This window comes from Ranitomeya imitator, chromosome 2 (assembly GCF_032444005.1).
Source record: "Ranitomeya imitator isolate aRanImi1 chromosome 2, aRanImi1.pri, whole genome shotgun sequence".
Classification (NCBI taxonomy): Eukaryota; Metazoa; Chordata; class Amphibia; order Anura; family Dendrobatidae; genus Ranitomeya; species Ranitomeya imitator.
Window position 1 is genome coordinate 237,913,698 of NC_091283.1, and position 13,558 is coordinate 237,927,255.

General features: G+C 45.2%; 1 protein-coding gene across 1 annotated transcript in view; it reads right to left on the reverse strand.

Annotated features, from left to right (window-relative positions):
- Nucleotides 1–12,960, reverse strand: part of LOC138662826 (oocyte zinc finger protein XlCOF7.1-like) — a 36,809-nt gene extending 23,849 nt beyond the window's left edge. Inside the window, exon 1 of the mRNA XM_069748794.1 lies at nt 12,933–12,960. Within this exon, the coding sequence (XP_069604895.1) occupies nt 12,933–12,959 (27 nt within the window). The 5' untranslated portion in view covers nt 12,960. The remainder of the gene's footprint in view (nt 1–12,932) is intronic.
- Between the last annotated feature and the right edge of the window lie 598 nt (nt 12,961–13,558).

The window sequence follows — 13,558 nt, forward strand, 5'->3', positions numbered from 1 at the left end:
ACAGAACGGCAGGAATTCAGACGTCAGAATAGGCTGTGTTTTTACTGTGGTGATTCTGCTCATGTTATTTCTGATTGCCCTAAGCATACTAGGAGGGTTGCTAGGTCTGTTACCATCAGTACTGTACAGCCTAAATTTCTTTTATCTGTGACCCTGATTTGCTCATTGTCTTCCTTTTCTGTCATGGCATTTGTGGATTAAGGCGCTGCCCTGAACTTAATGGACTTAGAATTCGCCAGGCGCTGTGGTTTTTCCTTGCAGCCTATGCAGAGCCCCATTCCTTTGAGGAGCATTGATGCTACACCATTGGCCAAGGATAAACCTCAGTATTGGACGCAGATGACCATGTACATGGCTCCAGCACATCAGGAAAATTGCCGTTTTCTGGTGTTACATAACCTGCATGATGTTGTTGTACTGGGTTTTCCATGGTTACAGGAACATAATCCGGTGCTGGATTGGAAAACTATGTCTGTGACTGGTTGGGGTTGTCAAGGGGTGCATAGTGACGTTTCTTTGATGTCAATTTCCTCTTCCCCCTCTTCTGAGGTCCCTGAGTTTTTGTCGGATTTCCAGGATGTATTTGATGAGCCCAAGTCCAGTTCCCTTCCTCCACATAGGGACTGTGATTGTGCTATTAACTTGATTCCAGGTTGTAAGTTCCCTAAAGGCCGACTTTTCAATCTGTCTGTGCCAGAGCATGCCGCCATACGGAGTTATGTTAAGGAATCTTTGGAGAAGGGGCATATTCGTCCGTCTTCGTCACCATTGGGAGCGGGTTTCTTTTTTGTTGCTAAGAAGGATGGCTCCTTGAGACCCTGCATAGATTATCGTCTTCTTAATAAGATCACGGTCAAATTCCAATACCCCTTGCCTTTGCTTTTTGATTTGTTTGCTCAGATTAAGGGGGCTAGTTGGTTTACTAAGATTGACCTTCGAGGGGCATATAATCTTGTTAGTATTAAACAGGGTGACGAATGGAAAACTGCATTTAATACGCCCGAAGGCCATTTTGAATACCTCATGATGCCATTCGGGCTCTCTAATGCTTCATCTGTGTTCCAATCTTTCATGCATGATGTTTTCCGCAATTATCTTGATAAATTCATGGTTGTATATTTGGATGATATTTTGATTTTTTCCGATGATTGGGAGTCTCATGTGAAGCAGGTCAGGATGGTGTTCCAGATCCTTCGTGATAATGCTTTATTTGTGAAGGGGTGTAAGTGCCTATTCGGAGTTCAGAAGGTCTCTTTTTTAGGTTTTAATTTCTCTCCCTCGTCTATGGAAATGGATCCTGTTAAGGTCCAAGCTATTCATGACGGGATTCAACCCACATCTGTGAAGAGCCTTCTAAAATTTTTGGGCTTTGCTAATTTCTATCGCCGTTTCATTGCCAACTTTTCCAGTGTGGTTAAGCCCCTTACTGATTTGACGAAGAAAGGCGCTGATGTGACAAATTAGTCCTCTGCGGCTGTTGAGGCCTTTCGGGAGCTTAAACACCGATTTACTTCTGCCCCTGTGTTGCGTCAGCCGGATGTTTCTCTTCCTTTTCAGGTTGAGGTTGACGCTTCTGAGATTGGGGCAGGGGCCGTTTTGTCTCAGAGGGATTCTGATGGTTCTTTGATGAAACCGTGTGCTTTTTTTTTCCAGAAAGTTTTCGCCTGCGGAACGCAATTATGATGTTGGCAATTGGGAGTTGTTGGCTATGAAGTGGGCGTTTGAGGAGTGGCGACATTGGCTTGAGGGAGATAAGCACCGTATTGTGGTCCTGACTGATCATAAGAATCTGATTTACCTTGAGTCGGCCAAGCGGCTGAATCCTAGACAGGCTCGATGGTCCCTGTTTTTCTCCCGTTTTGATTTTGTGGTCTCGTATCTTCCGGGATCTAAGAATGTTAAGGCTGATGCCCTCTCTAGGAGTTTTTTGCCTGATTCTCCTGGAGTCCTTGAGCCGGTTGGCATTCTTAAGGAAGGGGTGATTCTTTCTGCCATCTCCCCTGATTTGCGGCGGGTGCTTCGGGAATTTCAGGCTGATAAGCCTGATCGCTGTCCAGTGGGTAAACTGTTTGTTCCTGATAGATGGACAAGTAAGGTAATTTCTGAGGTTCATTGTTCATTGTTGGCTGGTCATCCTGGGATTTTTGGTACCAGAGATTTGGTTGCTAGGTCCTTTTGGTGGCCTTCCTTGTCGCGCGATGTGCGTGCTTTTGTGCAGTCCTGTGGGACTTGCGCCCGGGCCAAGCCTTGCTGTTCCCGCGCTAGTGGGTTGCTTTTGCCTTTGCCGGTCCCTGAGAGGCCCTGGACGCATATTTCCATGGATTTTATTTTGGATCTTCCTGTTTCCCAGAAGATGTCTGTTATCTGGGTTGTTTGTGACCGGTTCTCTAAAATGGTTCATCTGGTACCTTTGCCTAAGTTGCCTTCCTCCTCAGATTTGGTTCCATTGTTTTTGCAGCATGTGGTTCGTTTGCATGGCATTCTGGAGAATATTGTGTCTGACAGAGGTTCTCAGTTTGTCTCTAGGTTTTGTTGGGCCTTTTGTGCTAGGATGGGCATTGATTTGTCTTTTTCTTCGGCGTTTCATCCTCAGACTAATGGCCAAACTGAGCGAACTAATCAGACCTTGGAAACCTATTTGAGATGCTTTGTGTCTGCTGATCAGGATGATTGGGTGGCTTTCTTGCCGTTGGCCAAGTTTGCCCTTAATAATAGGGCTAGTTCGGCTACTTTGGTTTCACCTTTCTTTTGTAATTTTGGTTTTCATCCTCGTTTTTCTTCGGGGCAGGTTGAGCCTTCTGATTGTCCTGGTGTGGATTCTGTGGTGGACAGATTTGGCTGCAGCAGATTTGGACTCATGTGGTGGACAAGTTGACGTTGTCTCAGGAAAAGGCTCAATGTTTTGCTAACCGCCGTCGGTGTGTTGGTCCCCGGCTTCGTGTGGGGGATTTGGTTTGGTTGTCTTCTCGTCTTGTTCCTATGAAGGTTTCTTCCCCTAAGTTTAAGCCTCGGTTTATTGGTCCTTATAAGATTTCTGAAATTATCAATCCGGTGTCTTTTTGTTTGGCTCTTCCAGCCTCTTTTGCCATTCATAATGTTTTCCATAGATCTTTGTTGCGGAAATATGTGGTGCCCGTTGTTCCCTCGGTTGATCCTCCTGCCCCGGTGTTGGTTGAGGGAGAGTTGGAATATGAGGTTGAGAAAATTTTGGATTCTCGTTTTTCAAGGCGGAGGCTTCAGTATCTTGTCAAGTGGAAGGGTTATGGCCAGGAGGATAATTCTTGGTTTGTTGCCTCCGATGTCCATGCCGCCGATTTGGTTCGTGCTTTTCACTTGGCTCGTCCTGATCGGCCTGGGGGCTCTGGTGAGGGTTCGGTGACCCCTCCTCAAGGGGGGGTACTGTTGTGAATTCCGCTCTTGGGCTCCCTCCGGTGGTTGTAAGTGGCACTTTTGTGAGTTCTGCTCTTGGGCTCCCTCCGGTGGTTTTAAGTGGAATGGCTGCTCCTTGGATTTAGCAGTCTGCAGCTGCTTCCACTGATTGTCTTTCTGCTCTGCTATTTATGCCTGGCTCTTCCTTTCAGCCAGTGCCACTTGTCAATGGTTCCTGGTTGGATTCACATCTCTCTTGGATTTCCCTGAGATCCTGACCAGTTCAGCAAAGATAAGTTCTTTCTTTGCTCTTTTCTGTCCACACGTTGTGGACTTATTCGTTCTGTGCATTCTATGTATTGTCCAGCTTGTCAGTATGGATTAATTCAGTTTAGCTGGAAGCTCTGGGAAGCAGATTTACCCTCCACACCTTTAGTCAGGTGTGGAGATTTTTGTAGTTTTTAATACTGACTGCACAGTATTACGTCCTGTCCTATCTATCTAGCTAGACTGGCCTCCTGTGCTACATCCTGGTTTCATTCTACGTATGTCTTTTCCCTCTCCACTCACAGTCATTAATTGTGGGGGGCTATCTATCCTTTGGGGATTTTCTCTGAGGCAAGATAGTTTTCCTGTTTCTATCTTTCGGGGTAGTTAGTTCTCAGGCTGTGACGAGGTGCCTAGGGAGTGACAGGAGCATCCCACGGCTACTTCTAGTGTTGTGTTGAGCTTAGGGACTGCGGTCAGTACAGGTACCACCTCTGTCAGAGCTCGTCCCATGTTGCTCCTAAACCACCAGATCATAACAGACAAGCACACGCACAGCCCCACTGTTTAATGACATGCACAGCCCCACTGTTTAATGACACACACAGCCCCATTGTATAATGACACACAGCCCCACTGTATAATGACACACAGACACACAGCCCCACTGTACAATGACAGCCCCACTGTATAATGACACACACAGCCCCACTGTATAATGACAGGCATACACACAGCCCCACTGTATAATTACAGGCATACATGCACAGCCCCACTGTATAATGACAGGCACACACGCACATCCCCACTGTATAATGACAGGCATACACACAGCTCCACTGTATAATGACATACACAGCCCCACTGTATAATGACACACACACGCACATCCCCACTGTATAACGACACACATACCCACAGCCCCACTGTATAATAACAGACACAGACAGCCCCACTGTATAATGACACACACACACACACACACAGCCCCACTGTATAATGACACACAGCCCCACTGTATAATGACACACAGACACACAGCCCCACTGTACAATGACAGCCCCACTGTATAATGACACACACAGCCCCACTGTATAATGACAGGCATACACACAGCCCCACTGTATAATTACAGGCATACATGCACAGCCCCACTGTATAATGACAGGCACACACGCACATCCCCACTGTATAATGACAGGCATACACACAGCTCCACTGTATAATGACACACACAGCCCCACTGTATAATGACACACACACGCACATCCCCACTGTATAACGACACACACACACAGCCCCACTGTATAATAACAGACACAGACAGCCCCACTGTATAATGACACACACACACACAGCCCCACTGTATAATAACAGGCATACACACAGCCCCATTGTATAAAGACACACACACGCACATCCCCACTGTACAACGACACACACACACAGCCCCACTGTATAATAACAGACACAGACAGCCCCACTGTATAATGACACACACACACACAGCCCCACTGTATCATAACAGGCATACACACAGCCCCATTGTATAATGACACACGCACGCACAGCCCCAGTGTATAATGACACACATGCACACATCCCCATTGTATGACAGGCATCCACATAGCCCCACTATGTAATGACAGGCACACCCACAGCCCCACTGTATAATAACACACATGCACAGCTCCACTGTATAATAACACACATGCACAGCCCCACTGTATAATGACACACACATATGCACAGCCCCACTGTATAATGACACATACATGCCCAGCCCCACTGTATAATGACATAATGACACACACAGCCCCACTGTATAATAACACACATGCACAGCTCCACTGTATAATGACACACACATATGCACAGCCCCACTGTATAATGACATACATGCCCAGCCCCACTGTATAATGACACACACAGCCCCACTGTATAATGACACACACAGCACCACTGTATAGTGACACACACAGCCCCACTGTATAATGAGAGGCATACACACAGCCCCACTGTATAATGACACATACATGCCCAGCCCCACTGTATAATGAGGTACATGCACAGCCCCACTGTATAATGACAGGCACACACATAGCCCCACTGTATAATGACACACACGCACATGGATCTCACACACATGCAACACACACACACGCAGCTCACAAACAGGTAGAATCACACACATGCAGCATAACACACATGCAGCATCACACACACATGCAGCTCACACATATTTTTTTTTCCTATCTAGTAGTATGTATTAGGTATGGCTTATGATCTATCCGCTCGTAAGGCGGTCTGGAACAGTCATGTGGAGCAGTTATTCACAGATGATGTTGAAATGGAAAATTCTGATTTTAATAAATTGACCCGGGATCTAACAGAGACACCCAAATCTATCACCAAGGTCTGGTGGAACTCACGATGCCTGAAGGAATACCTCAAGAGCTCCATCTTCCCACGAGGAGTACGAGTACATATCTTCCCAGCGTGGGAGGTGACTCCAACTTTTAAAACTACATCGGAAGCAGGCTTGGCGCAATGCTCTAAAATTATTATTAACATGTTGTTACAACATGATAGTGAACTATTGACATCCCTTAAATATAAGATTAAGAATCTCGAGACTCAACTATCCAGCTTTCATCTGGTTACACAGGTGCATCCCTTTCAAATAAAATTAAAAGAAACGATTACTAAATTTCAGAACGAGATAGTACAGGGTAAAAATAGGAAATTAAAACGTGTTAAAATTGATTATGAAAAGGGTCTAGCATAGAAATGGAAACACACAGGAAATATGAGACTAACAAATATTAATCCCTCGAATAGCCCTACCCGCCTAGAACCCACTTTGAGTGATTTTTTAGCATCAGATACAAGCGACACAGACAAAGGAGCAGGAGAAAGATGCAATCGATCACGGCACCGCTACCCAATGAGAGGTCAAAAGCGGAAGCCGCAGAGACAAATACACTACATGACCAGTTGCAGATAATTAATTTGTCTACATATACTCTCACTTCGGCAGAAAGGTCAGTGCTTCAGCGGGGTCTTACTTTTTCTCCTATGCAAATTATGGATAAATTTGTCATCATCAAAGATCTATATTTGTTTTGTAGAAAAATTATCCTACGAGTGCTACATCATAGACCTGATCTATTACCCAACCCAACTTCAGACCTGGATAGACAAGTATTTACGGACCTCCTTGATTTACAGTACTACAAGAAAATGATCAGCCTACAGGTAGGAGATCCTTCCCGCATAAATTACCATCCACAACTACTCTTCCTTGGTCTATAGTACCGTCAAAAATTGCCTAACAACTATAGAGGTGAACAAAACCTTTCAATGGAGGACAGAAAGGCATTGACCACTTTAAGATCTAACACCCAATTGATAATTAAGCAGATAGACAAAGGGTCCAATGTAGTTCTTTGGCCAATAGAAATGTATCTTACAGAGGCAACGAGACAACTTGGTAATACCAAATTTTTTCTTAGGCTACCTTCTGATCCCACAGAAGTGTTAAATTTAAAGACGGATCGGCTGTTGGAGGTAGCATTGAGAGAGGGAATGATCAACAAAAAAGAAAAGGATTATATTTTTGTTAAGAAGCCAGTTATACCAACTTTTTATCTAGTACCTAAGGTGCACAAGAATCTTTCTTGCCCCCCAGGAAGGCCTATAGTCTCGGGCATAGGCAGTCTTGGAGAGAGAGCATGTACTTACATTGATTTTTATTTACAGCCACTGGTACACAAATTACCTTCTTATCTTACGGACTCTTTGGACCTTATACAGAAGATATCTCTTCTCGAGATACCACCTGGAGCTTTGCTGGTGGCAGTTGACGTCGATTCACTATACACCAGCATAGCCCAATGGCATGGGTCAGCATTTTTTACAATCTGACAGTGGCCATGGCATCGCACATGATAGATTTATTCTGGGTTTGCTTCAATTTGTACTCACACAGAATTATTTTTTGTTTGATTGCATTTTTACAGGCAGGTGTCAGGTACGGCGATGGGTGCGCGTTGTGCCCCCTCCTTTGCCAACCTGTTTATGGGTTGGTGGGAGGGGACTCACGTGCACCTGTCGCCGGACTTTCAAGCTAAAATTTTGGTTTGGTTCAGATTTATTGATGATATTTTTTTCGTCTAGACAGACACCATGGAATCATGTGAGAGATTCAAACAAACACTCAATACCAACTCACTGAATACTTTTCTCACCATATTTTATCTTATGTGTTAGATTTTTTGGACCTCAGGCTCGCTTCGGGACGGCCAGGTCGTGACAGATCTATATCGCAAGCCCACAGCATCCAATGGACTACTTGACTTTGGCAGCTTTCATCCCCAGCATTTAAGAAGAGGAATACCAGTGAGTCAGTTCTCAAGACTACGCCGCAACTGCGACAAGAAGATTTTCGCGTGCAGGTGAAGTCCCTTACAGATCTGTTATGACCTGGTGGTTAGGACAATAATGGACCTGGTGGTTAAGAGCACACGGAATGACCTGATAGTTACTAATAATACAGGACAAGCTCTGGGACGTGGGAACTCTGCTGACCGCAATCCCTAATCCTATCACACACACTAGAAATAGCCGTGGATTGCTCCTAACGCTCCCTATGCAACTCGTCACAGCCTAAGGAACTAGCTAGCCCTAAAGATAGAAAAATAAAGCCTATCTTGCCTCAGAGAAATTCCCCAAAGGAAAAGGCAGCCCCCCACATATAATGACTGTGAGTTAAGATGAAAATTACAAACACAGAGATGAAATAGATTTAGCAAAGAGAGGCCCGACTTACTGAACAGACAGAGGATAGGAAAGGTAACTTTGCGGTCAGCACAAAACTACAAAAAGACCACGCAGAGGGCGCAAAAAGACCCTCCGCACCGACGCACGGTGCGGAGGCGCCCCTCTGCATCCCAGAGCTTCCAGCAAGCAAGACAAAAATCAAAATAGCAAGCCGGACAGAAAAATAGCAAACAAAAGAAAAACAAGCAGGAACTTAGCTTCTGCTGGGAAGACAGGTCACAAGAACGATCCAGGAGCGAACTAGACCAATACTGGAACATTGACAGGTGGCATGGAGCAATGATCTAGGTGGAGTTAAATAGAGCAGCCAGCTAACGAATTAACCTCGTCACCTGTGGAAGGAACCTCAGAAGCCGCAGCCCCACTCACAACCACCAGAGGAAGCCCATGGACAGAACCAGCCGAAGTACCAATCATGACCACAGGAGGGAGCTTGACAACAGAATTCACAACACAGATCATTTTAAAGCAAGAGGTTATCCAAGAACTATTAACTCTCGGGCATTTCAGGAAGCGGATGAAACTCCTAGAGAATCACTGATGAGACCTACTCCCAAAGTACCAGATTTGAGTCTGAGGTTTGTGACTTTTCATAATCAGTATTCCAATGTTACTAAACTGTTGCATAAGCATTGGAACATTTTGAAAACAGACTCCAAAGTGGTAGATTTACTGCCAGTACGTCCTCTCCTGACTGCTAGACGGGCCCCTTAATTTACGTGACTCTCTCACCAGCAGCCACTTAGTCAGACCAAAGAAAAAACTGGTGTCTGGCACATGCCTTCGAGGTACCTATCCCTGTGGAGAATGTAACATTTGTGGGTATATATATTGGTCCACCTATTTTGTTAATCCTGTAAACTTGATAGAATACCCTCTTAAGGATTACATTAACTGCAAGTCTTCTAATGTGATTTATGCCCTGCTGTGTGCTTGCCCCAAAGTGTACGTAGGACAAATGTTGCAAGAATTACGTAGACGCACACAGCAACATATATCAAATATACAGTTGGTCAAACAGGATTTAGCTAAGGGCAAAATTTTGTCTATGGTAGCTAACCATTTTCTACAAATCCATTCTAGTAATCTTCGTGGACTTAAAGTAGTGGGGCTACAGAAATTATCCAGCAATATGCGGAAAATGTACCGTCAGGGGGAATTATTGAGGGCTGAAGCCAGATGGATCTATAATCTGAACTCAGTAGCCCCGAATGGCCTAAATGAAGATTTATTATTTACAGGATTCCTTATGTCGTAAATTTTATTTAATTGATCTAATAGCCTTTTTTTCCCTTGGTTCCCAGTCATTTCTGGGGCGTACATGTAATCAGAGCTAGTTTGTCATTTGGTTTACGCTTTTGTTATGTAAGTAGGATACAATTCTTTATTTTATTATTTATTTTTCTCTGTGTCGGATCTGTGATAGGTAATGGAATGTTGGTCATTTGGCCACCTATAAGCTCTAATCAGATTTTTTGGTCTTAGGCAATATTTAGGGTAGGCACAACATGTAAGGGTTAAAATAACGTAAGTATTAAGAGCGAGGGGGTACCTTGCTTTTTATTTGATTGTGATGGGAAAAGATTTTCCTATTTCTTCATCTTTTGGAATGTAGATGTTTATCACACGTAGTCTACTCATCTGCATTTTAATAAGGGCTTTTTAGATATATCCCTTTTCCCCGTGTAACATTGTGGGGTGTAAGCGCAGTTGGCCGGCATAGATCCTGGAAGGTTGACACGCAAACGAGCGGATGGCTTAGTCCTGTGACGTTTCTTCTGACAGATTCCTGGATAGCTGGAATCTTCCTTGGAACGCAGCGGTGACCCGCAGGTAAACTGACCACCAGACTGAGTGACGTACTTCCTACTGCTCCTCATGTGTTTTCTGGAAAGCCGACACAGGTGTAAGTGCACTTACTAGTATATATATATATATACGATCTGACACAGGTAGCACTATACCTCCCCTGACGAAGCTATATGGCATAGCGATACGCATAATGTGTAATCTCCACCGGTCTAGGTATCTATAGCTGGCTTTCTTTAGCATGGTATTATAGCTTATCTTAGGGTTAATAGGGCAATAGCGGTTTATTAAAACAGGACTGCCCTGTTTCAGATATTTGGCACTTATAGCCTTGGTTTATTTGTACCCTGTGATAATCTCTACTCTGTAATTATTTTTCACACAGAGAGGAATTTGCCAAGAGAGTTATTTGCTTCATACCCATATGCATGTACAGACTATAGCTATATATTTATTGTTTATCTACATGTAGGACACTTTTATGGCACCACTTGTATACTGTATGCTGTTGGTTAATAATTGCATCAATGCTAGATGGACACCAGCAGCATTTTTGATATATCACCATTAGTTATTAACCCTTAATTTTATGTGAGTGCAGTAAGTGTCTTCGCATTATCCAGCATTTCTAGTGCTGTCCACACTGGCCAATATATTTATCGTAACCCTACCATCACATATTTCTATTTTTTTTATATATATGCCTTACTGTTAGTCATGAGCCTGTGTAACTATATATCTTTTTAAATGTTTTTAATGTTTGCACGGTTGTTGTCCAATAAAGCTGTTTTTTACATTTTATCTAGTGGTGTGCACCATTATTTGCGTCCTCTTTTCTCTGGTTTAATTATCATCCTAGGGCATATGGGTAGCACCCCAGTATTAATCATAGTCCATTATTAGTGGTGCCCGCTGTTCTATGCTATCATGCAGCTCACACACACACGCAGCTCACATGCACGCAGCATCACACACACGCAGCATCACACACGTACGAAGCTCTCACACACACAAATCTCACACACGCGCAGCATCACACACCCAGCATCACACACATCACACGCACATCAGAAACATGCAGCTCTCACACACACAAATCTCACACATATGCAGCATCACACACGCAGCTCTCACACACATGCAGCATCACACACGCGCAGGTCTCACACACACAGCTCTTACACACATGCAGCTCACACACACACATGCAGCATCACACACACGCAGCTCTCACATACACACAGCTCTCACACACATGCAGCATCACACCCAAATCTCACACACAGCATCACACACACACGCATCACACACACGTGCAGCATCACACAACGCAGCATCACCCATGTGCAACATCACACATACACATGCATCACACACGCAGCATCACACAAATGCAGCATCACACATGCAGCATCACACACGCAGCATCACATACACGCAGCTCTCACACACGCATCACATATGCACACGCAGCATCACACATGCAGCATCACACACACATGCATCACACATCTCTCCCTCAGAGTGGCAGACGCACAGGAGGACAGGAGCCTGCTCATCACACACTGCTGCTGCAGCCTGCATGTCAGGCCGGCTGGCGAGATGATGTGACCGTTCACTACAGGTGCGCTACGTATTAACATCACTGTTAGTCCTCCAGCGGCCCTGAGCAGCTGCTTAGGCACCGGCACGGGCGGCATATGCATTCCTGCCACCCGGCTACCCCGCCCCTGGGTATGGCGGTACTATGAGAACAATATACTGTGTGTGGTGGGATGGAGGTACTGTAGGAACATTATACTGTGTGTGGTGGGTATGGCGGTACTATGAGAACATTATACTGTGTGTGGGGGTATGGCGGTACTATGAGAACATTATACTGTATGTGGGGGTATGGCGGTACTATGAGAAGATTATACTGTGTGTGGTGGGTATGGCGGTACTATGAGAACATTATACTGTGTGTGGGGGTATGGCGGTACTGTGAGAACATTATACTGTGTGGGGGATGGCGGTAGTGTGAAAATACCTTTTTTACGAGAGATGCCAGTACTGTGGAAACATTATACTGTGTGAGCGCCATCATATATATTAGATAAGGGGTGTAAAAAGGAGAGTCATAAAAAAGACTCCTCAGGGCTGTGCTGCATTTGTACAAAAAGACTGCTATCTGCCGTCCAGACGGGACCATGTGACATCAATGGGAAGAGGGAGGGTTTCCGGAGGGAAGAGTCTAGAGGGTGCACCTGGTCAGGAGACCTTGATGACGCAGTTACTGATATTATAAAGGCCGGAGCCCCAAAGGCAGAACAGATTTGGCGCCAAACAAAGGAAAGGGGTGCAGGGAAGAATCTGAGGTACCAGCTCATGGTAAAGTGCCCGAGGCAGCTGGGTGTGGGGCAGAACGCTGCTTACAGGGCATAATGGGGGCATTACACTGTGTGGGGCCAAGAAAGGGGCCCTGTACTAGGAGAACAATCCGCTCCCTCACTTCCTGTCCTCCATAGTTGGCTCGTATGTATCTATTACAGGAAACAGAACAACAACGTTATGATTCTTATAAAGTGGCAACAACAACCCCAAAAGAGTCTCCGTGCAGAAGGGGTTAATGTCCCCGCGCTCTGTAATGGGGAATCTCCACATACCTCCACCTGCAGAGCCGCACTCCACATATATGGCTGCTCTGTGCGCACAGGACCTGTGATGAGGTCACAGGGGGGAGGAGTCAGGGGTCACGTGATCCGCAGTGAAGACCCTACATGGAGACTTCTCAGTCAGTGACATTTCCGCCATTATTCGCCCTCACTACTGGCACAATTACCTCACGCCGCCTTTTCTACACAATGTTATGTGTGGAATGTAACGTGTGATTTCTCTGGAGACAAATAGACCCCACACATGAGGGAATTATTACCGGTTACCGGACGTCTAGTATATGGCGGCATATGATTGTGCTATCGCCTCCACACCAGGAGCTAAAATGCAGAAATCTCGCTTATTTACCCCCTTCCAGTGTCCGGCTAAGGGTCATATACGGCCATGCCCCTCTCCAGTCGCTGTGGGGGGTTTGTTAATAGGATGGAGGGCGGCGTCCATGCTTGGACTTCAGAGAGATTAATAAAATCACAGCTCACCTTCCCGATCCTTTACCCCTAATACCTGACCTGTTTAGCCAATTACCTGGAGATAAATGGTTTTACAGACTTAACGTGAGAGGGGCATATAACCTTATACGTATCGCCATGGTGACTGATGGAAGACCGCACACAAT